This window comes from Betta splendens, chromosome 9 (genome assembly GCF_900634795.4).
Source record: "Betta splendens chromosome 9, fBetSpl5.4, whole genome shotgun sequence".
Taxonomy (NCBI): domain Eukaryota; kingdom Metazoa; phylum Chordata; class Actinopteri; order Anabantiformes; family Osphronemidae; genus Betta; species Betta splendens.
In genome coordinates this window covers 17428760-17455756 of record NC_040889.2, presented here as the reverse complement: position 1 = coordinate 17455756, position 26997 = coordinate 17428760, and the positions used below count along the sequence as shown (strand labels likewise).

The following is a 26997-nucleotide window of genomic DNA, read 5'->3' as shown; positions in this document are numbered from 1 at the left end:
AGTCGGAAGCATCCCAGACGAAAAGAGGCTGAAATCGGCCCTCGCACCGAGAGGCACAGAAAAGAGTCAGTTAATGCTCAACTGTCCATCCATAAAAACAAGACACTTAGCCATGACGGACTGTTGAGGGGTGATTTGAACAGATTCTCTGTGAGGTGTGCAGCAAACGTGTTTGTGTTTGCAGAAGCGCGTTTAACATTTGCATAAGCACCCAGGGTAAATGTGCAGTCATCCATGTGTGTGTGTGTGTGTGTGTGTGTGTGTGTGTGTGTGTGTGTGTGGTGTGTGCATGCATGTGGCAAAATGCGCGTAACACCAATATCACATCTGATGTAACACACTGTGTACATGACCAATAGTTAACCAACATCATAATGATTACCTGGACGTCTTCCTCCGTTTGTGCACCTTTTTGTAAAGCCTGACCCCGTGTCAGTGTGTGCGTGCGTGTCTACCTGCGTCGGCTGCGTGTGTCTCCCCTGTACTTATCGAGATGAGAGTTGCCGGCAGGTTGTCTCATTAGCGCAAAAGAAAAATAAAGCTCTTTCTCGCTTTTAACCCTCAAGACTGCAAAGATAAAGGAAGGGAGACAGGATGACAGACAAGAGCTGGGAGGAGGATTACTGAGAAAGACGCTGTGATTGACTCACAGAGTGACTTAATACATGTTTAAATGACAGCATCAAAGGGAAGCTGTAGTGAAAGCAATGGGAGAAAATAAAACACACAAGTGTGGGGTTGAGGCAGGCGGCAGCAGACAGGGCAGACAACAGGCGGAACATTATTTATGGGCTGGGACTGAGGTAACGTGAAGCTGCATCACAAACTCCTACTCTACATGTCACACACACACCGCGCACCTAATCTCACTCATCTATCAATATTTAAGGGCGGCGGGGCGAGGATGCCACTGTTACCAGGCAAACGGAGAAAACGAAGGACTACGCTGTGATCCTGGTCCATAGGGTCGGGTTTTACTGTATGATGGTTAGGGTTAGAGCTGCTTGCTAGCAGGCAGATGCATGCATGGGCTGGATGGGAGGCGGGGCGTGGGGTGGTGGTGGTGGTGGTGGGGGGGGGGGGTGCTGAATCGGTATCCAGGGAGAAAGAAGGGAGATCACATCTGGACCACAGGCTGAGGAAGAGGAGCGGGAGGAGGGGTGGAGCGTGGACTCAGCTGAATGAATCATCGCCCTCACACAGACACGCAGCGCGTCACGTCTACCCTTCCCCTCAGCGCCTCGCCCCCCGCAGCACCCACCGCCGTCCAGCTGCCGACCCCCCCCCCCCCCCAGAACCGCTGTGGAAACACGCATAGTCGCAGGGAAGGTGGGCGCGTGCGGGTTCATGGGTTCTAAAATGCCACATTAATACTGCGTCCGCCGGCCCGGGTGGGTTTTGAGCAGTTCGCGCCCGTTGTAAATATCACCTCCCCACTCGTGACATTTACGCTGACATTTCTACCGCAGCAAATAAATGCTGTCCAACATCAGCGGCGGGGCCTCCTCTTAAAAACTTGGCCGCTCCGCTTTTTCTCTTCCGTGACTGCGCTTCCGCAGACAGAGGCTTAGATGCGGCCAGTCAATGGAGCCTCAGAGTGGTGTGGTGATTGTGCTGGTCAATGTGCTCCGCTGTGTGACTGTATGCCCCCAAGACTGAGGCTGAGTCTAGACACGAGTCAGCCAAGCCGCCCTGCTGACCTATATCCTACAGTTACACTAAGTGAGAGACATAGCGAAACGGAGAGGGAGAGAGAGAGAGCGGAGCGGAGCGGGGAAGAGCGAGGGAATAGGGAAAAAAAGAGGGATGGGGGAGACACGAAAGTGAAATGCTGCCATAAAGCGATAGACCAAATTGAGCAAAGGGAAGGAAAAGCGACGGGAAACGAGCGCGAGCGAAGCCACAGACAGGAAAGAGGGGGATGGAGAGGGGAAAGTGAGCGAGCGATGCCGCTATGGATAATTCAGAACGAGTTAAAAGGGGGGAGGGACACGGGGAGAGGAGAGACTGGAAGTGGCAGCCACTAAAGCAAAGAGAGAGCGATGCTTAAGTACAGCATGTAAAAGCAAAAGAAACAGAGTAGTGGAAAAAAATCCCAGGAGGAGCTCGACAATATCCGAGCAAAGCGCCGGGAAGGAGCATCAGAACGGGATCATATCATGTCCCGCCGTAGTTTGAAACTCCCCCATAGTGCGGTCGTCGGCGCTGCACCAGGCTGCAGAGGAGCTTGAGGTTCCACAGTAGATGTGATGCATTTTTGGTGGCATGTAAACAATCAGCAAAAAAAGACGTTTGTATGTGCATCGTCACGTACTGTAACTGTACATGGCCCGATGAGCGCTGTCATTCTTCTCTGGAGTAACTCCGTGTTTACCATCTCAACCATGAACCTCAATGGACAAATCATCATCTATGTCTTTCCTATTTTTCCCTTTCTCTTTTCCCCATTACTCTTCCTCCCATGTATGGGAGAATGAATAGGCCCAGACAGAAGAGGACAAAGACTTAACATGTTTTTCTCTCTTTTCTTCTGTGCATTGAGAGGATGAGCTGGACTGCACTAATAGTCTTTGTGTGTGTGAATGGGACAGAGGGCTTTTTGTGTGTGTGTTCCAGACAGCGGCGCATAAGGCAGGACTTAAGTAGATGTTCGCCAAAGCGTACGTAATGCCAGGGAAATATCAACTAATCCCTACACTCTTCTACCCTGTACCCCTCCCTCACCATCCATTTCTGTCCTCCTCCCACTCATTATCATCATCATCATTGCCCCACGTCGCCAGACCGAACCCCTAAAGCCATATTTCTCTCAAATTTTCCGAACCTGACAAAGTGGAGGAAAAGTGTTTGAACCAAAATTCAAGATGCACACGCCGACATGCAATCACACATTTACTGCAACCACACAGACACACACACACTCTCTCTCTCTCACACACACATGCACACACTCCACTGGGGATTGTTGTTGTTTCTTAATCCTGATGGATTAACAGACTAACAGACTCATTTTACCTCAGCCCCAACAAAGAGAGATGTCAAATCAGCCACCCAACGCTAAAGGTGATGATCGTATTAACGTGATGAAGCTGTATGTTTTCGTGTGCAAGTGTGTGCGTGTTTGTGGAGGTGGAGGGGTGGAGGATGTGGTCGTGGGGAGTTAATCTGGCACCCACTTTGTGCGAGTCTAGATGAGGGAAAAGGCTGAAATTAGAAAACACCTGTTGTGAAAGACAAACTCTTCAACACCACAGTAACGTTCAACAACGTGCACACTCAGATTCTACAGCGTTGAAGTACAGTGCGTTGGTTACAGCGCCACGTCATTAGCTAATGTGCTAACTCCAATATTCTTACAGGCTGTGAGTGTAAACTGCTTAAAGACGCTTTGTAGGAAGCACGACATTCTGTCAAACAGTAGTGCTGCAGTGTCCTCTAATCCACATGCTAGACTTCAGATTAACGAGAGGGGATGGGGATGTGGGCAGGAGAGGGGTTAAAAACATGCGGCACCAGACCCTCCCCCACACACACACACACACACACACACACACACACACATGATCACTCGCCCTCCCTTCAGATTATGGTGCTTAGTGCTGCCCCTGCGCGACAGACAGTAAGAGGATCTCTGGGTGGCGTCCCCCAGGGCTCCGTTATTGGTCTTCTAGAAAAGCCCCTCCACACTGAACACCTAAAGGCAGGGTGCAAGTCAGAGGTCAAGAGTAAAGGACAGAAAGGGTATGAGGCGAGGAGGGTATGAATATACATCTGTCTGTTGTGATGAGAGGGATTATTGTACACCATCACAATGATGTCTCAAGAGAATAGAATAGAGCATTAAAGCATTAGGAGGGTGGAGATTGAAATCTGATTATGAATTGATATTTCACAAAACAACAGTTCAGGATTCGCTGTTGCCATATCCTCCATTGGTTCAAATCATTACAAACCACTGCAGACAAGCAACATAACTGTGAAGTAGCCTCAAACATGAAAGACTCAAACGGCCCCACTTAGCAATTTCCTCCCTGTTTCAACGTCAACGTTTATTAGGCGCTCCAAAAGAAATCAACGATGACTAAATTATTTTGAGAGAGCGCCTCGGGCAACTGAGACATATTGGATATGTCTACTGGAGAAAGAGAAAAAAAAAGAAAGAAAGAAAAAAAAAAAAAAAAAAAAAATATATATATATATATATATATATATATATATATATATATATATATATATATATATATATATATATATGATTCAAAGTTAAAACTAGATTTAATATCTTAATGGCTTTACATGGGAAAAAAACATCATAGCAAAATCCAATTAAAATCTAATGATTGGCACTGAGATGCTGAGGCATTAAACTGTCTGTCTGAACTAGTGACTATATAAAGCTTTGATTGGGGTAATACTAGCAAACACACTAAGTATTTTTATGTATGATTTACCGCAGGCTGTAAGTGTAGTAAGTCATAAGGTGTTGCTGAATATCTGATCAATGCAGGAAGACGCGACAGCAACATTTGCATTGGCACGAAGACCAGTGTGTGTGTGTGTGTGTGTGTGTGTGTGTGTGTGTGTGTGTGTGTGTGTGTGTGTGTGTGTGTGGTGGGAACGCGTTTCCCCTAATGCCTCTCAAGGTGACTTGGCCTCCCTCCTTCAGGGCTTTCCTTTCAATTCTTTTTAGGATTGAAATTATGATGAAGTAATTTTTCTTCAGAAATTGCCTATGTCACTTGTGGTATCTCTGTGCGAATTTCTCAAGTGTATTTTCAATCTCTCCATTCCTTCTCTGTCCTTTCCACCTCCCTCTCATCACTCCCTCTTTCTTTCTCTTTCTATGAGCTCTCACTTGACATGTCAATGTGTCAATGTCACATTAAATGGAGGCAATATACTGTATGTGAAACAGCCCGGCACATAATAGAAAACCTCTTTATCTTGCACCAAGGTACGGACATGCTTACACACACACATCGAAACATATATATACACATATATATATATACTGTATATGTAAAATGCTCATGGCGACACATGTGCTCTGCTGCACACACACCAATTGGAGCTTCACAGTGAAAAATCACCTGCTTGTTTCAGGGTAAAATAAGAGGCAGTGTGGAACATCGTCAGATTGGAGTGGGGGATTCCTCAGAGACCTGTGGCCTAATTTCTTATTTTCAAGAGGAAACTTATCTAATTATATATAAGTTAACTTCCTAGTGGTCGATTCAAGGGCAGCACTGACTGGTATGAATGAACAGCCTTAAGAGAAACAAGGCTATCACATCACGTTCTCCTCTGCCTTGTTTTCCCTCTTGTCTCTCAGCAATCGTATCTCTTCGCTGCTGTTCTGTTCACACATGATAGCAGCTCGGCCATCAAGTTGTTTTCCTGCTGAGTTGCTGCGTAAGTGTGTGTGTGTGTTTTAGTAGCATTTGCACTGTAATTCATTCATAAATAAAACTATATATGAAATAAATGAATTCTAAGCTTCATGAAATGGAATTAGCTAGGAAGTAAATGTGTTGTGACATCTTACCCAGTAACAGCATCGCCACAGTGCTTTCAGCTCATCAGATATTGTCTCTATAGGGGGCATCTGTAGTGCAACATGTCTATCACTTAAAATATCATTTGGCAGCAGGTGGTATGTTGAAAACACACCTTTGGAGAGCTGAGTCTGGAAACGTTACGCCAGACTCAGTGGAGGCACACGCTCCCGTCTGCTCCTCTTTCCTACTGCTTCTGTGCAGCAGGTAAATCCGATGGATCATATTTAGTGTGTTCACAATCTCAAGCTTGAATGCAAGCGGTCTGATGTTAACAAGGCCGGTGTCTGAATTCCATAAAATCCATCCATTGTTTTCTAAGACGTTTTGGTTGGGACCAAAGTGGTGACAGACTGGCATCGTCATCCCTGGAGCTATGCCTCTAGCTTGGCTCCAAGAAGAGACAAGCTCAACTATATAAATACTTATTTTTTCTTAAATAAGAAAAAAATGCATGTACAGACGAGGACATGATACCAGGTTCAAAAACGACGATCAGCTGAGCCGATGCCATTCTTCGGCCCAGGAGTGCCGTCGGCCAGACAGGTAGCCAGACAGACAGACTGAGAGGCAGACACGCGGCACGAGAGCACGCAGCCAAAAGCAACAGACAGCGAAACATAAAGGCAGAAGGACCTGAGAGCCCATCTCCATCTCGGCACAGAGTGCTGCTCTCTCCTGCTCCGAGTTGGGCCCCCAGGCATGGCCCGGTCTGCTTCTCCTGCTCGCTCCCATCCTCCCTTTCGCCACCATATGGACGGCGCGGCCCACACTCGGGCGCAGCTCATCAAACGCCGCCTCTGTGCTCCTCTCGCGCATTTCCTCGGACAACGTGCTGTACGAGAAGCGCTGCTGCATCTGTGGCTCCCGGAGAACGGCGACGACTTGGCAGTGAGGCGCGATCCGTTCTAATGGAGTCCCCAGCCCTCAGATGGACTGCAGACCGCGCCACGCACAGATCACATGAGAACCTCCTTTATTGCTCTGACACGAAGGCATGAAACCTTTATTGTGTTTTTAACTACCCCGCACCTCCATTTCATCCCCCTCCCTGTCTGTCTGTCGCTGTCTCCTCTCCTCCTTAGCTCTTTCTCCTGTCTGCCTGTCGTCAGGAGCGTTTCACCCTGACCAGTCTGGGATTTTATCACGCTTGCTTTGGTCATTACATCACAATTATAGAGATGTTGGTACAGGAGAAATAAGAGACGGAAAAAAGGAAGAGTGGAAAAAAGCGACAGATGAAATGTAGGTCAGTGGAGATGTGCTTGGGGCAGTTTCTCTCTCTCTCTCTCTCCCTCTCTCTCTCTCTCTCTCTCTCTCTCCCTCTCTCTCTCTCTCTCTCTCTCTCTCTCCGTGTGTGTGTCTCTCGCTCTCCCTGGGCCACGGCTAAAGAGGCTAAAAGGGACTGGGGGTGAAAGTGCCTCTTACCCACACCTGCCTCTCTTCTACCTCACACAGACCGACAGAAGCTCCCACAGTGTGATCTCCTAGAAAACCTCTCTAATGACAGACGCCGAACGCGGGATGTGACGCTGAGCGCGTGTGACAGGAGTGGCCCTTTTCAGCACTGAGAGGACCTACGCTGGCTTTTGCACATTCATGACATAATCACTTTTTACATTTTGTTAATATTTCAATGAGCCCAGCACCGGAGGTCACCTGGAGGAAGAGCTAGTGGGGTTTTCCTCTGTGCCTATGCAGCCAGGGTTTACTGTGGCCACTGCAGCCTGTACATAAAGCTGCTGAGGCCTCTGAATAAAAAAAGGTTGGTGTTGTTGGTTTAATCAAGAAAATAAATAAAATAAGGATTTTCGTATATTGCTGTGTTTCAGACAATATGTTTTGCAGGTATTTGTGTTTTTGGAAATAAACTATTCACCAATTTAATAAGCAAAAACTAAAGGATAAAACATTTGTGTAGATAAAAAATGGCAAATATTTGATTAAAATACGTTTTAACTTTCTGGAGCCTTTATAAATCATATCGTCTCCAAGATGATCAAGAATAATTATTGCATTGCTCGTGTGTGTAGTCTGAGAGTTTTGCATGATTTTGTCGTACTGTATATCAGGAGTTTTGTAATTATGCCAGTGTCGCAGGTTGCACACTGAAAACCTCGTCTAAAAACCGTTATGTTGCGTTTTTTAATTATTTTGTCCACCTGAAAATTATTTATTTACGTTCAGTATGGTCAGAAGGTTCAGACAACTTTTTCTTATCTTTCCAAATATTCCAATTGCCCGGAATCAATGCTAGATTCATTATGCTTTTTTCTGTGCAAGCATGAAACAGGTCTAAATTGCAGCACCGTGACCAAACGTGCGGAGTGACACTGTAAACTTTGCTGTATCTGCGCGCTGTGGCGACGGGCTGGAAGCGCTCAGCCGGCGTGTGCGCACGCAGCGAGCGTGTGCGGGCTCCGAGGAGAGAGTGGGAGGAGCGGAAAGTGCTCCAGTCCAATCCGGGCCGCCGGGTAAAGCCTCTCCTATACGCTCTTCCTTCCCTCAGACCGCAGAAAACAGTGAAACCCTCCCACAGAGGTGAGAGCGCAGATGTCATGAGAAACGCGACCATACGACCAGAGCGCGACGACTGACGCACCACGCAGCCTCAGCCCGCCCGTCTGCGCCCCTGTCTGGGATGCTTTTAGCGCAGAGACGTCTCCAGCCAGGACAGTCGGTGGACCTCGACGCAGATCTAATCCACTCTTATCGTTGTTATTTTTAACCGAGGATCTCCCCCCCTCCCGCGACCCCCTCCCCTATTAAGTGTTTATGTTTGTTTCTTCATGACTGCTGCTTTGGGAAGCGAGCCTCAGCACCAGCTCCAGCAACGCCAACACCATGCGAGGTAAGACCATCCCACTGCTCCGAACACCGCCGCACTTTGCCCGAGCTTCGTAAACGCACACGCGCGCGGCAGGCTTTATCCCAGATTTGGCCTTGAAAGTTTATTCCGTGAGTTTTCACTCGCAAAGCTGTTCTGTCACTTTTTTTCCCAGCCGAACTGGGGAATTTAGCGCATGTGCAACTCGTCTGCATAAAAGTTTATTAGGATCTCGGTGGGTGTGGAACTGAACGTGTGCTTTCTATGTGTGTGTGTGTGTGTGTGTGTGACAGGCCTACAGTTTAACAAATGCACGCATAACGTCATGGCAGGAAACTGAAAGCGTAGCGTTTGATTAGAGCGTTGATCATTTGAGCTTCACTCCGCAGCAGCGGGGAATTAGACAGACGCTGACAGATCAGGTCCGTTGATGAGCGGGAGCACGTTTTATTTTCTGGAGACAAACTTTGCTCGCTGTTTCGAGGATGCTACTTCTCACGCGCACCACCAACCCGTTTCCCTGAACGGTGTGCGTCGCGCTGGGGATGCTCGGATCCAATGTCAATGTCGCCCTGCGCGCGCGCGCACACGCACACACAGGTTGACGCCGCGTTTTCTCCTCTCAATAAGCCGTAGTTTCTCTGCCATTATAATTAAACACGTATGTAATATTTAAACTGATTATTGTTCGCCACGTGATTTGGGGTTTATTTGGATTTTACCCTCTTGATTTCTTGCCAGTGCCGCTGACTCAAAGTTGCAACATTCGCTGGATGGTGTTGAACTCCAATTTAACAGCTTTTAACCGAAACAAACTCAGTGACAGAGATGTCTTAGCTCTCCAACATCAACATCCAGCTGTAGAAGGGAATGAGAACTGTTTGGGAAAAGAGCAAACATCACACATAAAAACCAGCTCAGTTAGGGAGAAAAATACTTTAAATTGACAAGGTCGTCAAGTTAAAAACAGCTAAATAATATGTGGAATGACTACAGAGCATAATATTATATCCAATTAATAGTTTTGACTTAATGTGTCTCTTAATAATTATATTATATTATCAAACTATCATTTAATGGGTCAAAGTAACTTCACCTGATTCTTTCTGCATCTTGTCATATAAAGCTTCCTGTTACTGCAGCTTCAGGCCATGAAACCTTGGGCATGAAAAACATGAGAAGGCCAAACAGCCCCTACTTCTGCTTTTCTCTCCCACGGCAAACTTCCTTCATGCACCTTGTATTTTATCCACATTTTAATGGGCCTCGCGACCACTCTCGTGCATGGGAAGCTTTGGGGGGGTGCACCGAAAGCTCCTGCTTTTACTTTATAGCCGTGGTTGTGCAGAAGAGGCCCCTGAAGCATCTCTCTCACCCCTCTTTCTCCATGTTCCTCTCTCTTTCCCTCTCTCTCACTCCATCTTCCTCTCTCCCTCTGCACGCCCCAAAGGGTTTTGTCAGATAGAATTAAATCAGTGTGGGCTTCACGGCCCCCACTCTCAACCTGTGTGTGTGTGTGTGTGTGTGTGTGTGTGTGTGTGTGTGTGTGTGTGTGTGTGTGTGTGTGTGTGTGTGTGTGTGTGTGTGTGTCTCGACTGCCCTTACACAGAAATGTGCTCACAACCACAAGGTTATAAAAAATAGAGGCCCCTCATGAGCTATGGTAATTATAATTTAACAATAGCCACAACTCCTGATGGCCTGACTAAAGATGATGTCACTCCGTCGCCTGGACAGGAGAAAATATGGAATAAAACCATCACAGTAATTTCTGCATCTCACACTAAACATTATGCCTTTTTTTGTTCCCTGTGTGGCTCAGTGCTGTGTAGGATGTTGTAAACAGGATCATTATTTCTGTATTTTCAGCAGCAGCAGTGAGATTAAGCTGTTCTGTGGACAGCGTCCGTTTAACAGAACAGCACAGAAGTTGTCTAATAAAACATCGGTGGTAATTGTGGCAATATATTTTGGAGTAGTAAAAAAGTTGGGATGGAGCTTTTTTTCTGTATGTTGTAAAATCTCTGTATAACAAAACAAATTATTTGTAAATGAGCGCAATTAAATATATAATAGTCAGTCTACACAATTGTTTGATTTTGAGCCAGAATCTACACATACTGCACCAATGCTGCTCTTTACTGATGAACAACACAGAGGTCCCTGCTAAAGATGCATTCACACATGTGAGCCTAATTATGAATCCACAAATCCACACGAAGACAAATTGTTGTTGTAGACCGTGTTCTGTGTGTCAATAGTTTCCTATTTTCACAGTGATCTCTACAGTCCCCATTAGCCTGTGCATTTGCACACTGTGTGCTGCTGGTGTGAGCCTAAGAGCTTTTACACCACAGAGATGGGACGGCACCCCGGGTCAGACGGGTCAGAGAGTTCAGCGACGGTGGGAGTAGCAGGGGAGGAGTGGGTCACCGCCCCGTGTAATCTCCTCTGTTGGCGATATGTGTCAATCACAACATCTCATCCTCCTTCGCCACTGAAAATAATGGGGGGAAGGAGGCTAGGAGAGTGCGAGGAAGCAACAAATCAATACATTTTAACAAAATAAATAATAAATCTGTGTTTTTTCCCACTATTTCGACACCACACAAAACAAAATGTTGCTTATATACTGAATATAAGCATAGAAACTGAAGACTCGCACACACGACGGCCTGGTGCCAATAGAATGAGTCCCATCCTGCTTTGGTTTAGAGGCTTGTGTAAGCATTGATTTGTCCAATTCTAAAGCATCCCGCAATCAATTTTCAGTCAAAGCCAACTGAAGCCGTCTGTTTAAATAAATCTGTCCAGTATTATTAGGTGGTTCTATTATCCAACCTCCAAACATTGAATTAATTGTATAACGTCCTGTATAAACTCTTACTGTAGGCAGACACACGTCTTTAAGATTTTTAATAGATAAGATTTTAGATGTTGTGTGTCTTGATCTCTGGCGCATGCAGCACGCGAGATGTGACTGACGAACTTTATAAAATTAAACCGTTGTAAAATGTAGGAAGCTTTGAGCAACGCTTAATAAGTGCAACACATGACTTGTTGTAGATGAGGCCGCATTCACGTGCGAGTCACCTGCTGAAACGCAGGAACGCTTCACGCTGAACGTCCAGTCCAGAACGCGCCGGGCGCGTTTTATTGTGCTGTTTATTGTGTGTTTGTGCTGACTAATGGCCCGGTGTTATGTAAGACGAGCAGAGAGATTACCCCGAGCCCAGGCCGCGCTGTTAATCCGTCCACACAGCCCTAGTGACGGGCCGGGGTACCGCCGCTGTAACACACACGAGATTACAGACGGGACTCACTGTGTGTGCACCTGTCCACACATAGCGACGGTACCGCTTCCTTCCATCCATCCACCATCAGCGTGTGTGTGTGTGTGTGTGTGTGTGTGTGTGTGTGTGTGTGTGTGTGTGTGTGTGTGTGTGTGTGTGTGTGTGTGTGTGTGTGTGTGTGTGTGTGTGTGTGTGTGCGTGCGTGCGTGCGGCCTGTACGGTGTTCCTGTGGTCCCACTGAGCCGCTATCATAGCCTGTGTTTGCTTAGGATGTGCGCAGCGTGAACTCCATGTTGGTTTTATCCCTCCGTGGCTGTCTGGGAGAGTTTAGGCAAAGAGTTTTTTTTTTTTTTCCTCCTCACTCCCTCTCTCTTTTTAATCTTTATACGCACAAAGCGTGGGCTATAAGGCATGCTTCGGTTTGTGTCTCCACTTTATCTTAGCCAGGAGGGATTTCAGCCTGAACCACTCCTAAACTCTAAATCTGCCTTGAAGTCATGCAGTCCTCTGACAGCTCCTTCTGTTTTGTCAGTTTTACTCATCCATGAAGGCAGCATGTCTCAATGGAGGCACAGTGATATTCAATATTCACATTTTCCTCCCATTTAAATTGAAGTAAAATCTGGGGGAAGAGAGCACTTGTTAAAGGAAGAAACGTAAGTAATGTAGGAACAGAGAGACCCAGTGCATAACTGCAGGCAAAATGTATGGAGTTTCATAGAAAGTACGCTGATTGTTAATGGCAGGGATTCGTTCTGTTGTCTCATAATGAATCTGGTTTGGGTGGAACGCACACAGCATCTTCACCTGCGCTGACTTCATGCGGTCAGATTAAAGTTACATCAGCAGATGCAGTAAAAATGTCAATGAATGACTGAGATAAGAAAAGAAACAGGAAGTAAGAGAGCGCGACCTAAGCGTTATATAATAGTGTAAATGTGTTTGCGTGAGCACATGCCTGTGTGAAACAGCCATGGAACACATGCTCCCAGCATTGCACTACGCCAGGTCCACATTAGTGGGTGTAGTGTAGGTCTGTGCCTGTGCAATACATCGATATCTAACCTATGCACACGTCATTTACAGTAGAATCCCTAATGGGTTAATAAAAAGCCTCTGACGACCACGTGGCCCGTCATACTTAGAAACATGGGTACGTGTGTTATCTGCTGTGTATTTGTGAAGGTGTTCAGTGCTGCAGGTGCACAGCACGCACTGGCAGCTATAAGCCTATAATACAATATGACTTAGCCTACCACGGCATCTTTCTTAATGACGAAGATTAGCCTGTTTTAGTGCTCGTAATCTCATTGAGGAGACTCTTACTAGGTCTATCTTTCCCTCTCTCTCTCTCTCTCTCTCTCTCTCGCCCCTCTCTCTCTCTTTCGCTGAATCTAAATCCCGAGCTGCCTCCCTCGACCCGCGTGCGTCCCGAGTAAACCAGGCGCCTCCCGCCATTCACACAGAGAACGGGGTGATGAGGCGAAGGGCCGCCACTGCTAATGCGCTCTTAGATGCAACGTTCATAATGCATTCTGTTAAATCGTCGCTCGCTGGAGAAGGAGAGCGAGGCAGGTGAGGCGGCGCGGAGGGCTGAGTTGAGCGGAGGGGAGCTGTGTGATCTTTTTGTGATCAATTTGCCTCTGCGAGAGATGCCCCTGGGGCCACTTTGGGGAGAACCTTGTTAGGCTGAGTTAAATTGTTGCCCGAGGCGAGCTATTAGCAGCCATCTCTGGGAGAGGACGCGCACACACACACACACACACACACACACACACGCAGTGCGCTCAGACATGCGCGCTCCCACGCACGCTTAAACAGACACAGTGGAATGCGCAGATAAGTTCAGAGCTTTTTAAACACAGCCGCTCATATTCACCCAGACACTAAGAAGAACGCTAAGGAGCTTTAGTCAGGTAGTTGTACCACAGTGATGCTCAGAAACAAACAGGTCACACTGTACGTCACAACACACACGTGTTGAGTGTATTAGATCAAAAACTACCTAAACTCCTTAAAGGATTTAGATGTGAATAGTTATTTTGCTGCAACTATGACTATGTTCCTTCACTTTATTGATCCCAAAGAGGGAAATTCAAGTCAAAACAAAAAAAATACATCATGTATATATATATAAAATACAGTATAGCAACAAACACAATATTTTCTACTGCTAACACTTTTTTATAAAGTGAAGGTACAGTTTGACAAATAACTACTGTTCTGCAGACACATGCACACAAGCACGCACACACGCACACACACAACCTGTGACTGGAGGTTATGTGTACAGCTTTTACATCCACTGGGTCTCTAAGACCTTTATGTCAGTTTGTCATTAACTGTTCTGTTCTCTTCATTAATACGTTGACGCCCATTCAACCCTATCTGTGTGCTGGAGTTTATGTTTATCAGCTCGACGAAGTGGGAAATTCTCTTCTTTGTCTCTCCCCCTGGACGCCCCTCTCTCTCTTGCTCCCTCTGCGCCGGGATAACTACCTTTTTCCTCTCCCCTTCCCCTCAAAGACACACACCGAATACACACACTGTCGTCTGCAATTAGGCTCAAGAGGAACACCATAGGAGGAGGAGCGTGAGGCTGAGGGAGGATGAGGACGCGGCCGCGCCAGCAAGACATTATTCCTTCACCTCAGGAATAAAACGAGTCACAGTGTGTGTGCATTCATGAACACGTCCTTCGCTGCGATGATTCCCTTCATCTACACAAAATATAAACCCCGTTACTCACACATCGCTTTGACAGCTCATTGTGCGCCCTCGCGTGTGTGTTAACGTGATAGTAAAGGCGTCACCGAGGCCGACCAGTGTACGCATCCTTCCTCTCAGCTCGCCTCGTGCACCCTCAGTCAAATACAATTGGATGCTGAGGCCTGTGTTCCGGGTGGTAATGACCAGATGCAGCCCTCTCACACTTGGACTTGTTCCTTCCACTCCGATGCGCTCGTTCAGTCCTTAAGGAAAGGTCAAAGGCCGCCGGGGTCCCGTAGGTCACCTAGGGGGTTGGAGTGTGAACGCACGCCTGTGTGGGCGGGCGCGTACAGTGACCATGAGAGGCAGATCTGAGGAGGCAGATGGGCAGATTGTGTTTGTGTGTGTAAATGTGTGCTCAGGCAGGGGCTGGGTTTACCCTGTGGATTATTTCCCACGCCTCCTTCTCCTCTTATCCATCTGAGGACACATGCTGCTGGGATGGAGGAGGGGGGCGGGGGTTAGGGGTGCATAGAAATCATACTGTAAAGTCTGCGTTTTCAAAGGCAGTTTGTAGTAACGTATGCACTCGAGCATGTCTGAATGTGCGCCTCTGTCCGTCTGAACGTGTCTCTGCGAGCGTGTGTGTCTGTGCATGTGAATCGATGCGCTGGATGACAGCCAGTGGCCCCCTTCTGTTGCCTCTCCGTGGCGTCCAATCACGCCGCGACACAGGATTCTATGAGCAAAGCGCAGCTGATCCCAGACCTGCTAGCTGAGCAATTACCCAGAGTGCTTTGGGGCCGCATGGCAAGCTGGACAAGCTCATGCCCTCTGACATACGGGGGGGGGAGTATTTTTCTGACTGTTGGTACGCGCGTGTGTGTGGAAGTGGGGGTGGGTGGGGGGTGGAGTGATGGGAAAAGCAAAGGTTGGGGGTAGTGACATGTATGCTCACACAGCAACAGGGCAACTGTGTGGGTAAGTGGACAAAGACATGATGGTTCGATGGTGTGGATGGAGGGTGGGGGAGGGGGAGGGGGTCTTGGTGGCATTATGATTACTGCACAACTGTACAAACGGGGACAGAGGTCGTCTCGCGTTAAAGAGGACGTTCCGTGTCTGTACGTCGGTTGCTGCGCTCAGCGAGATCGCGTCTAGACGTCCGGCTCTGGAAAGGTCGTCAACGGTGGATCATTTTCTCAGTCATCCTAAAGATGAAAGTGATTTTAAAAATGATTGCTTTTATTCCTTAGGTTCAATCTCAAACGCCTCTAAATGTCTGCAATGACTGCAGCTCATTTCCTACTGATCAATACACTGATCATTGACTTTCTAGACACATTTGTAAACTGCTTCTAAATACCCAGAGTTAGATTTAATGAGGACCAATCAAATGAATGTGTAAAATGAACATTTAATGCTGCATAAATGAGTGGAGACTGTTTATTAAATACCTCATGGGGGCGTTGAAGTAGATCAGATGACTTCCGCTTAGATTTTTAGCCTATTCATCATTTTAAAATCAACAAAAGTATTTATCTTGCAAAAAATGAAGGTTTTGTATACTTTCACTAATGTGCCAGTACTGTATGTAAACAACACAGCAATCACACAACACAGAGCAGACGCAGAAATCAATGCAGTGATGCTGATGACTTTGTAATTGAGGTCATTTAATGCCTTTATTAGGCACAGACAGTAAAGACAGACAGGAAATGAAAGATCCATATGCAGTGGCAGGGCGTTATTGATTTTAACGGGGCAGTATGATGTGAAAACATGACAGGAGACACGGGGGAGACAACCCAAGCAGCGCCGCTATCCGCTATTCCCAGCTGTGTGTGTTAATCCAGTCAGCGATCACACCACCAAAAAGTTTTCCCAGTGTTTTTCATCACCGAGCGAGAGGGGGGAAAAAAACACATAGCTTGTTCGTCTCTAAGCTCTATGAGGGAAAGAAGGCGCAGAGATGGAAATAGATCATGAAATGCAAAAACTGAAGTGATTTGCCAGTCACACAGCCGCTTTACAGCGAGCAGGAGCTCTCAGAAACAAATGAAAAAGTCAAACAGACGGAAGCGGAGTGGATGGCGAACAGTGATGCGTAGACATCTGAGCCCAGCGCAGGAGTTGTTCCAATTTAACAAGGGGGGGGGGGGTGAGGGGGTAAAGTGCTGATCTTCCTTCATTCTCCCAGAAGATATGTAGTTAACTGGAGAGAAGCGCCGCGTAGGTTTTAATGAAGTGGAAATACCGCCCACATTCATCCCCCAACAAATCAACCCCTGGGACTACAGTAAGAGTCGTGTTTGCATTTCTAAAGTGCCTCACAATGGCAAAAGTTGGAGTGGAAAGTGATTTCAACTGCGCTGTGATAGCGGAGCGTTAACATCCAGCGCCGGAGCAGCGCGTCGTTGCTACCCTGTGATAGTGTGTGCTGCTTTGGAGCTCTGCCTGTTGTAGACCCAGAGGCTGAATGAATGAAACATGCATGTCCAGTCTGCCCCTTCTGAAACGCGCACACACACACACACACACACACACACACACACACACACACACACACACACACACACACACACACTACAAGAAACAAAACATGTATAGCAACCCCTAGTGGCTCTAATTTGCCATTACAGTATTACTGTAGATGTAGAGATAATTGTGTGTGTGTGTGTGTGTGTGTGTGTGTGTGTGTGTGTGTGTGTGTGTGTGTGTGTGTGTGTGTGTGTGTGTGTGTGTGTGTGCTACTGATGTGCCTCAGATGATATTGTTAAGATAGTGTTCGGCTGCTCCTTTTCTCTGCAGTGCAATATAGATAATTAGGACTCTATTTAGAGTCAGGGCCCACCCAGGAAATACACAGGAGATCCTCACTTCATTAAAAATCAATTATTATAACACACGTGCCAGAGCAGTGCGGCCCCCACTGCCACACACGTACACGTGCGCGAGCGCTAAGGCTACAATTATCTTTGCTTTGTTCACGCCCGCGTCTGTCTGTAGTTTTGCGTCTGTCTGCTCCTCTCTCAGGAGCTTGTGCCGCCCTGATCCTCCACTTAGCTGAGGAATCGCCAGCACTGCAGTCCTGCTGTTACATAATAGCCTCGAGTTAACACTCGCGCGCTCACTGGCCGAGGACGCTGTCAGTCACTTGGCTCAAACAGGGTCAGCTTAGGTTGGAGAGAGCCCACACACACACACACACACACACACACACACCTCCCCCCACCCACCTCTGTGAAAGACGTAGCGGCGAGTAAAGCGATCGCCAACAAGAAGGGAAGTTTTGTTCAAAGAGAGGTTGGTGCCGAGCTTTGTTTCCCCGAAGTTGGACTCATATTTCAGGGATTCACTTCTTTTACATCTTTAAAGCTGCAAGTTTGCCTCTTTGATGTAAAGCCCTGAAATTAAATACCCCCTAGAAATCACACCCAAACTTTTCCAACAATAAGAACGTGGCCTATTCCACGCAGCCAGCAGACAACACGTACATCTCCTTTAATCCACCGCTGCAGCCGATGGGGAAGACGAGAGCCGGCACGCATTGTCGCCTGGATGCGGACGTGGGAGTCCGCCGTAAACAATGCACAAGCTAACGCTGCTGAGGAGGAGGAGGAGGGGAGTGGGGGGGGGGGGGGTTGACAGGACGGACTGTGGGCCGGCGTCACGCGCCCGTGACGTCACTTCCTTTGACAGCGCGACAGCTCAGCGCATCATCGCGGCGACAGCCAGACGAGCGCAGCGAGTGGGTGGTCGCCCTGGCAACAGCATCGCTGTCATGACCGTCTTCCTATATCCTACCTGACAGCCCCTGCTGGCAGCGAGCGCAGCGCAACACACAGCGAACAATGCGCACACCCACGCGCGCTTTTACAAACGCTTTGTCAGACACACGCGGACGCGTATCTCTCTCTGTCTGAAGTGGAGGCGCTCACTCCGTCCATCTCTGAAACGCACATGCCCACATACCCGTGCTCCTTTGGGCATATTTATATGATGCACAGAGGAGTATGAAACTAAATGCACTGATAATACAATATAGCACATTTGCTGGAGAGAAGCAGTAAACACACATTCTTCTAAGGTAAAAAAAATGTAAAGAGCTTTTTTCCTAGAAGTCAACAGTGATTTACACATTGCAGCGGCAGCAGATGTGGGCTGAACACACTCTAATCTCAACCCGCGGGGTCTCACTCGTTTCACCGCGTCTGAAAGTGTAGCCGAAGTTTGAGGTAAAGTTGGCGACGAACTGAGCGGCGGCATAAAAGTAAAAGGACGCAAAGTGCAGCAGATGTGCTGTCGTCCCGCTTTCTGTTTGCTGCTTACAGTATGTGCGATAACAGCCACGTCCTGGGTATAACTGACCTGTTTTGCAGACTATAAATAGCATGTTACGGGCCACATTCATTGACAGCTCTGTGTATGTAGTAGGCTGCGTGTGTCGTCCCAGTCCAGTGCTCTGCTCTGACCCAGTTTGGAGCCAGTTGGCCAGGATTTGGTGAAAATGGGTCACATCTTGCACCACACCAGAACTCACAGCGTGAGCTCCGCTACCTTAAGCGCACGGCCGAGCACAGTGCGTTTCCCCCATAGGGCGGTCACAGGCTCCACAATGGCCTATTGTCCACTTTACTAGAGATAAATAAGGAGGCTAAAGGCTCACTGCCATTGTGATTGGGATCTATAAAGATAACACTGACGGCAGAACACAGTCCAGGGTCATGGCCGGTTTCGTGCCTCTTTGCGCCCACTAGGGGGCAGACGGGCAAGCGAGAGCAGCCGAAGGTGAGGAAAATAAGAGCAATGGCTCCAACAGCGCTGTGCGTAATGATTCTTTGCCTCTATAGGCACCTCAGCATCATCCTGCAAAGCAGAAACACAGCCTTCACGCGAATCAGCTCCAGCATCAGTGAGCGTCTAAGGCCCAATGGCTATCAAACAGCTCGATTCTCTGAGGTGCAGGTCGATTATACAGTCTATAGACAACATTAGGTCCATTGAACTAGTCAGTCAGTTTGACAGACAGAACTGCCTCCACTGATCCTCATATGGGATTATCATTATATGCACTCACTCACCATTTGTCTGAGCTGACTGGTAAAATTAAGTCCTGGTATAATGAGATGTGTGCAACGTTATGACGTCCTACAGTAATTTGTGTGTGTGCACATGGAAAATCTCCATAAGATAATGCGCCCGAGAATGACTCCACCCCCACCATCACTTCGCCAATAAACATACGGTGCAATTAACAGTATCTACCGAGCGTTACACAGAGCATCACACACGGCGGCCCGAATGCACCCAACGGACACAAAACGCACAGAAACCCACAGGAATCCCCACAGGTGCGACTATGAAAGGAGATTACATGTCAACGGCTATTTCAGCTGAGGCTAAGCCAGCGCTCAGCAGAGGGGGCAACCAGCTCGTCAGGAAATAATTTAGGATTAGAAAGGCTGTCTAATCTCTTTATAGCGAGTGTGCCATCTCAGCAGACATACCTGCCTGCCTCTACCTCCACCTCACATCTCCCACCACGCCAGGGACCGCCGCTGTGTCTTTTCCCACATCATGTATATCACGCCCAAAGACGCGGGCGACGGTCGCGTCTTCGCTCTCGTTCACGTTTCGTGCCTTTGGTTGTGACTGTGCTGTACATGGAGCTGCCCATCCACAGTGAGTAACATCGTAGAACGCGGCGCTTGTGCGAGAGTGGGGGGAGAGATGTGGCCTCCATGGACGACCTCGCTCACCTGCAGGGGTCTCTCCTGTGCAAAGATTAGGGTTCTCTGTCACCCGGGGGTTCATTACGCCACAAAGACGTCCGGGCTTGAAGTCGAAGTCACACGCAAAACGAAAGTTCAGTCTGTGCTGCGTTCTGTAACGTGCCTGTCTGTTTTCGCCCGCAGCCCAAATCGAAGTAATACCATGCAAAATCTGCGGAGACAAATCATCAGGTATCCACTACGGCGTCATCACGTGTGAGGGGTGTAAGGTACGTGAAGTATGTGTGCGACTTCAAGCGGGGCCGGTCGTGTGAGTCCGGTGGTGCCTGACCGTGAGTGTGCATCTGCTGTTTCGCCAGGGATTCTTCAGACGGAGCCAGCAGAACAACGCCTCCTACTCCTGCCCCCGCCAGAGGAACTGCCTCATCGACAGGACCAACCGGAACCGCTGTCAGCACTGCCGCCTGCAGAAATGCCTGGCGCTGGGGATGTCCAGAGACGGTGAGGCCCCCGTGGCCATGACGGCTGCCGCCTAAAAGCGGCTGGTGCATTTATTGTAGCAGGGTCATTCAAACTGCGTCCCTATTCTGTCCGCCCGCAGCGGTGAAGTTCGGCCGCATGTCCAAGAAGCAACGCGACAGCTTGTACGCCGAGGTCCAGAAGCACCAGGCGCGGCTGCAGGAGCAGCGGCAGCAGCAGACGGGCGAAGCGGAGGCTCTGGCGCGGGTCTACTCGTCCAGCCTCACCAACGGGCTCTCCACGCTCAACCACGAGATCGGGGGCACCTACGCCAACGGCCACGTCATCGAGCTGCCCAAGGGCGCCCACGGCAACGGCGGCGTCCCAGGCGGCTACTACGGGATGGATTCCACCCAGCCGTCTCCAGACCAGTCGGGCTTGGACATGTCGGGCCTGAAGCACATTAAGCAGGAGCCCGTGTACGACCTGACGCCGGTGCCCAACCTGTTCAGCTACGGAGGCTACCAGGACAGTCAGCTGGGGCCCAGTAACGTCAGCATGGGGGAGCTGGGTAGGTGTCCGCTTTACATCCAAGGCTTCATCATGGGAGCACGGCTTACACTGCTAGAGGGCATGGTGTCCCATCACTGTACATACAGCAAAGCTTTAGAATGAAAGGACATACCATATAGAAAGGAGTAAGCGAATGCCAAACTGTTCCCCCGTTGCAGACCGCATTGCTCAGAATATCATCAAGTCCCACCTGGAGACATGTCAGTACACAACGGAGGAGCTGCAGCAGCTAGCCTGGCAGACACACTCCTACGAAGAGGTCAAGATGTACCAGAGCAAGGTGGGTCAGATCATCCGATACCGTCTGCTTGAGGTCACTTCTATTTACAATATCCCTTGTAAATTCTGGCTTTGATGTTTTTGTTATTATCAGTAGTGAAGCCACTTATCAGTTTTTCCTTTTAGTCCCAACATTGAGCCATATGAGACATTATGAAGTGATAAAAGGGAGCGAGGGCAGATGTTTTGTTTGAGACGCTGATGAATATGGGTGAGAACGCAGTCAAAACTGGGCGTGTTTGCCTTCAGCCCCGGGACGTGCTGTGGCAGCAGTGTGCCATTCAGATCACCCATGCCATCCAGTACGTGGTGGAGTTCGCCAAGCGCATCTCAGGGTTCATGGAACTGTGCCAGAATGACCAGATCCTCCTGCTCAAGTCAGGTGAGTCGTCGGCGGCGGCGTCGGGTCGAGGACGCGCCCGTGTCCTCCTGCGGGAGTCTTTAAATGTCACCCTCGGCCTCAAGCGGCGTCTGTCCTCGCTTCTGTGCAGGTTGTCTGGAGGTCGTCTTAGTGCGAATGTGCCGGGCGTTCAACCCCCTCAACAACACCGTGCTCTTTGAAGGGAAGTACGGAGGCATGCAGATGTTCAAAGCTCTGGGTAAGACGTTTCACACGTGGATAGAACGCTTGCATTACTCATCAGCACAGACAGTCTGATGAAATGGGTGCTGGGTCTGACCTTCCCCGTCCTCTCCTCTCTTTCCCTCCAAGGCTGTGATGACTTAGTGAGCGCGGTGTTTGACTTTGCCAAGAGTATGTGTTCGCTGCAGCTCACGGAGGAGGAGATCGCCCTGTTCTCAGCAGCCGTGCTCATCTCCACAGGTCGGTGCACGTCGGATTCTGTCACGTGGATCGCGACGCCCTGCGATTTAGACTGCTCGCCTGCGATAATAACGCTGCTGTTAAAATTTCCTTCAGATCGGCCGTGGCTGATGGAACCTCGGAAGGTCCAGAAGCTCCAGGAGAAGATTTACTTTGCCCTGCAGCACATTATGCAGAAGAACCACATGGATGAAGACGCGCTGGCTAAGGTACAGCAGGCCAAGCTCTTGTATTTTGGCCTCAGGCCTGACGTGGGGCGAAGCTCGTTTTCACGCCTGGCAATAAACGCTTTCTCTCGTCTCGAGCAGCTGATCAGCCGAATCCCGACGCTGTCGGCCCTCTGCACGCTCCACACCGAGGAGCTCCAGGCCTTCCAGCAGCTCCACCCAGAGACAGTCAACGTCCTTTTCCCCCCGCTCTACAAGGAACTGTTCAACCCCGACCCCAACTCTGCCATGGCCATGCCCAAGTGACCGCCCGTGGCCCCGCTGCGACAAGAGAACCCGATGCCGGCCACGGCCGACCGGCCCGCGGCATCGCCGTGGCAACCGCGTATTCCAGAGCAAGCCCCTGCAGCCCCGCGGCGGCGGCGGCGGGGTAAGGAGTCGGCTATGAGAACCTTACAGAAAACGCCAACAATAGGAATGTCCAGCACTTAACCCATCCCGTTCACCGATACAGTCTGAAGAATGTATATATAAATGAAACGCACCCCAAGCCGCAACCTGAGCGGGGCTCCTCCTGTCTCCAGAACTGAAAATGACTGACAAGAAATGTACAGACTTTAAAACATCTATGAAAATTTTTAAGCTGTCAAACTTTTAAAAAAAATGGGTAAGTTAATTTGTTTTCAAAACTCCTTTTTGTTTGAATCATTTTCCAGATGAAGGAATTGTTGAAGCAGCTGGATGGGGGCGGGGACTACAGATTTAGAGACGCTATTGTAGATATTCTTCTAGTGCAGAGCGGATTCCAGTATTACTTCTTGTTCTGTTAAAATAAGTTAGTCCTAATTTAAATATACAGCAGTCGACTGCGGCTGACGCTACCTTGTCTATGTGGTTTTGTTTTATTTGATAGTTTCTCGTGTACAGAATTTGTAAAGTTGAGACTTGTAAAAGAATATTTGGGTAAAAACCAGGGTTCGATTGGGGTTCGCTGATAAATAGAAGCCTTGTCTGGATTTTGTTCATATGTAAAGCAGGTACTACATCCTTCTGATGAGGACCTACAGACGTGTAAAGAAAGCATATGGAGGATTTAAAAAGTAAATAATGGCTACTACTTCTCAAGGTAAAATATGTACATAAATATTCTATTTTGCAACAATAAGAATCGGGCAGATTTGCCATCCTATCTTTTTTTTCCTTGCTGCAATAATTATGTCCAATAAAAGCTGGACTGCTTTCGAACAATCAACCAGAAAGAACCATTCAGAAACTTGGACCTCACAATAAATCCCTACTCCTTTCCCTTTTCTTAGTCCTTCTGTATTAGGGTCTTGACATGAGATTTATGCAGATTTCTGCATAGACGTGGAGACCGTTTCCATCTAAAAAACCTAAAATCAAAAACTTGAAATTAACCTCCACCCTTTCCAATCTTCAAATGCTCCACGAGTGCGGTACGCCCTCATCGCTCCAATCACTATTTGCACAATCCAGTTCATGGATGCCATACACTCCAGGCTGTGAATATGGACACAAGGACCCTTCTGTTTAAAGAGCAATAACTTTCACACTGCCTTTTGATCTCACTCCTGTCCTTTCCCATCTCCAGCCGTTCCAGCAGATGGAACTAGATTCAACTATATCTGACTCTATTTCAAAAATAGGTCTATCTGCACACACATTCCACCAGAAACATCTGGGGTTTGGACACAACACAGACAATGAGATTTTAAATCATGTAAAGCTGCATTTCTAACCTTCTCTAATAGACAATCATGTTTTGCTTTTTCATAACTCATACTTTTGGCCACTGTGTGAGGTTTTACTGAGCATTTGTACTGCCTGGACATGTTCACTGTAATTTTGTTCAATCATTGATAAATGTGTTTAGAGGTCTGTTGAGTTCTGCTTTCAGCCATGTTATGTTGTGTTGCCAACTAAGAACCTTAATCAAATAGTGATCTATTTACCAAAATAAGAAACCCACTACATAATATGAGCATTAACGTATCAGCTGATTTTTTTAACAGTTGTCACTTAACATTTTCGACAAAATTACAACTTTGTTAAATTATGCACTAATAGAGGTGACCTGTTGTTAGGTGGTCTGTAGTTTGCAAATGTTCATCACACGGCGGCCAACACATCATGCATCCATTCCCATCCACAGCAATTAACACTTCCCCATGGTGAACAACATAGGTCAACAGCATGGCGACTGAGCATGGATGATAAACATGAGTGATCTGCTCACATCCATCAGTGACCTATTCCCAGGTTCCTCCAGGACCCTTCCTTCAACCCCTGACCCCACCCCAGATCAGAGGCCAGTGACTTTCTAAGACAATCACTTGCTCATTAAGGCTCGATGCACTACCCAGCATCTCTCAGGGAGCTGCTCTTTTTCTGACTTTGCATTAAAAGAGGGTTTAATATTTTTGCAAATCTACAAAAAAAAGGAATTCATTATAAAAGAATAACTTTGTAGGATATGGCATACACAGCCGCCCACGTGTGCCAGCAATGGAATCTGCCCAGACAAGGCTTTGATACGTGTGTGTCTGTGTACTGTGTGTCTGTAGAGCATGAATTCACTGTCCACATCTGTGTAGAGCCACGTAGACTCTACGACAAGCATCGTAACGTAGCACAAGATGAAAAACTATGTACCTACGACGTGCTCTTGTCACCATTGTACTTGTTTACTGCTTATTTTGCTGCTTTTGGGACAGTGAGGGATTTCCACTTAGAAAGCTGTGAGCTGAGCTCCATCATTACCCCCCTGGGACAGTGAATTCCAACTCTGAATATGAGGGTTTTGTGTGCGGTGTTTTTTTTTTCCCCCTTATTAGACTGTGAATCAGAGGGTGGGATGGGGCTGTGAGAGGTGAGGTGCTGGCGAGAACATGTGGTAACTCAACACTGTAAGTAAGATACTGTAGCAATAAGAACTGGAGGCATTTACTACTGTCATGTTTGCATTGTAAGATTATTTTCTATTTTATTACTATTTACTATTATTATTGTTCTTATTATGACTACTATTCTTCTATTACTATTAGCCTATTGTTGTTCTGTTCTACTTGCATGACGTTTCATTGCAATGAAACATTTGGGGCTTTGTTTTATTCTCTTCTCATGATACTGTGGGGTGATGGCTGGGTGGGCAATGGGTTCAGGGCCAATTCCACGTCAATTCAGTCAGTTCAAAGCAAACTCTTTTTTTCCCGAGCTGAAAGAATTTTTAAATAAAATACTTTCATTTATATGCAACCAACTAAAAAAAAATGTTGTTGGATTTTAACCCCCCCCCCCGAATGTGTGAGTCGTATAATCAATGAGTCAGACAGCGGTCCATTCAGAACTGGCCTTATTGAACCGGATCAGAGACCCTTAACCTGGCGGGAGGGAACGATGTGGGGAGGGTTATTTATTCTGAATGTTATGGAGTAGTCTGTTCAGTGTGAGGGGCTGAACACATCATGCGCCTTTACCACTCCATCAACACAGACTGACATCACAGAGCGCACAACAAATCCTAGTGGTCGTTTTACGCGGCAACTCGGTCAAGGTGCGCACATCTTTACTACACTTAATTTGAAAGGCATTTCCTACACTTAGTGAAATACACCCCACCCTGCGCCTCCTTCTCCCTTTTTATGAGAAAGTATGTGTACGTGTGTGTGTGCGTGCGTGTGGGAGAGAGAGAGAATGATTTTGCTCTACCAATGCTTTGTAAATTTTCTTGATGCATTACACATGCGTGCAATTGGAGTAGTGTTGAAAATTGTTAATTTATTGTTTAGAATGTCTTTGCATCCCAGCAAGAGCAAATAAAACAAAATGTAGCAAACTGTAACTGAAACCTAAAGGTACTTTGGCTACAGAACCTCTTTTACACAAGACTAACAAAAAAAAAAGAAAAAAAGGAATCAAAAAAAATATTTTTTTGTTTTCAAAGTGCCATAGCTAGTGACGAGTGGAAGAATGGGCAGAATGGGCGTAGATGCTTTTCTGTGTGAGTTTACTTGAGAAACCAATCAAAAAGGGGAACTCCAAGGAAAATGTGTATTTGATTACACTGACAAACAGTTTTTACATTTTATGCTTTTTTTCCAGAAAGGGCACTGATAGACTCTGAACTCTGACCCTTATGAGAATGAAAGCATGTGTATGTGTGTGTATGTGCGTACTTGTACTTGCATCGCAGTGAGAACCAAAAAGCGTATTTTCCTACCAAAGTGAGGACATTTTGAAAAAGTGAGAACATTTTGGTGGGTAAGAAGCTGGGGAATGCTTTATGTCAATGACGGTCCTCACTTTGACGTACAGTACAAGGATGTGTGTGTGTGAGTACTGTAAGTACAGCCACATTTGATGGATCAGACAGGGTTAAAGTTCAGAGCTACGCAGGGCCCCTAGTGAGTCCTTCTTCAAGATGTAAATACAATTTGAAGGTCTGAAGTGATTTTTGTTAAAATCTATATTTTATCGCTTTTGTAGACATTTTGTTGTGGGAAGAAAAAAATAAAAGAAATTTTATGGGTGCATTTCTGCTTTTGTGTTTCTGTCCC

At 47.4% G+C, this 26997-nt stretch overlaps 1 protein-coding gene across 1 annotated transcript; it reads left to right on the top strand.

Moving 5' to 3' along the window:
• The first annotated feature begins 8026 nt into the window (after positions 1-8026).
• rorb (RAR-related orphan receptor B) lies at positions 8027-26973 on the top strand. The gene is made up of 10 exons (XM_029164054.3): positions 8027-8406; positions 20303-20388; positions 20479-20620; positions 20721-21149; positions 21310-21431; positions 21680-21812; positions 21922-22029; positions 22143-22253; positions 22350-22462; positions 22562-26973. Exons 1-10 carry the CDS (start codon positions 8400-8402, stop codon positions 22724-22726), a joined length of 1416 nt encoding a protein of 471 aa, XP_029019887.1. The 5' UTR covers positions 8027-8399; the 3' UTR covers positions 22727-26973.
• The last annotated feature ends 24 nt before the right edge of the window (positions 26974-26997 follow it).

Bases quoted from the DNA above. Each gene is read 5' to 3' on its own strand.
- rorb (XM_029164054.3), top strand. The intron at 20,389-20,478 runs GTACGTGAAGTA...CTGTTTCGCCAG, and splicing joins TCACGTGTGAGGGGTGTAAG to GGATTCTTCAGACGGAGCCA. The intron at 21,150-21,309 runs GTAGGTGTCCGC...CCCCCGTTGCAG, and splicing joins CGTCAGCATGGGGGAGCTGG to ACCGCATTGCTCAGAATATC.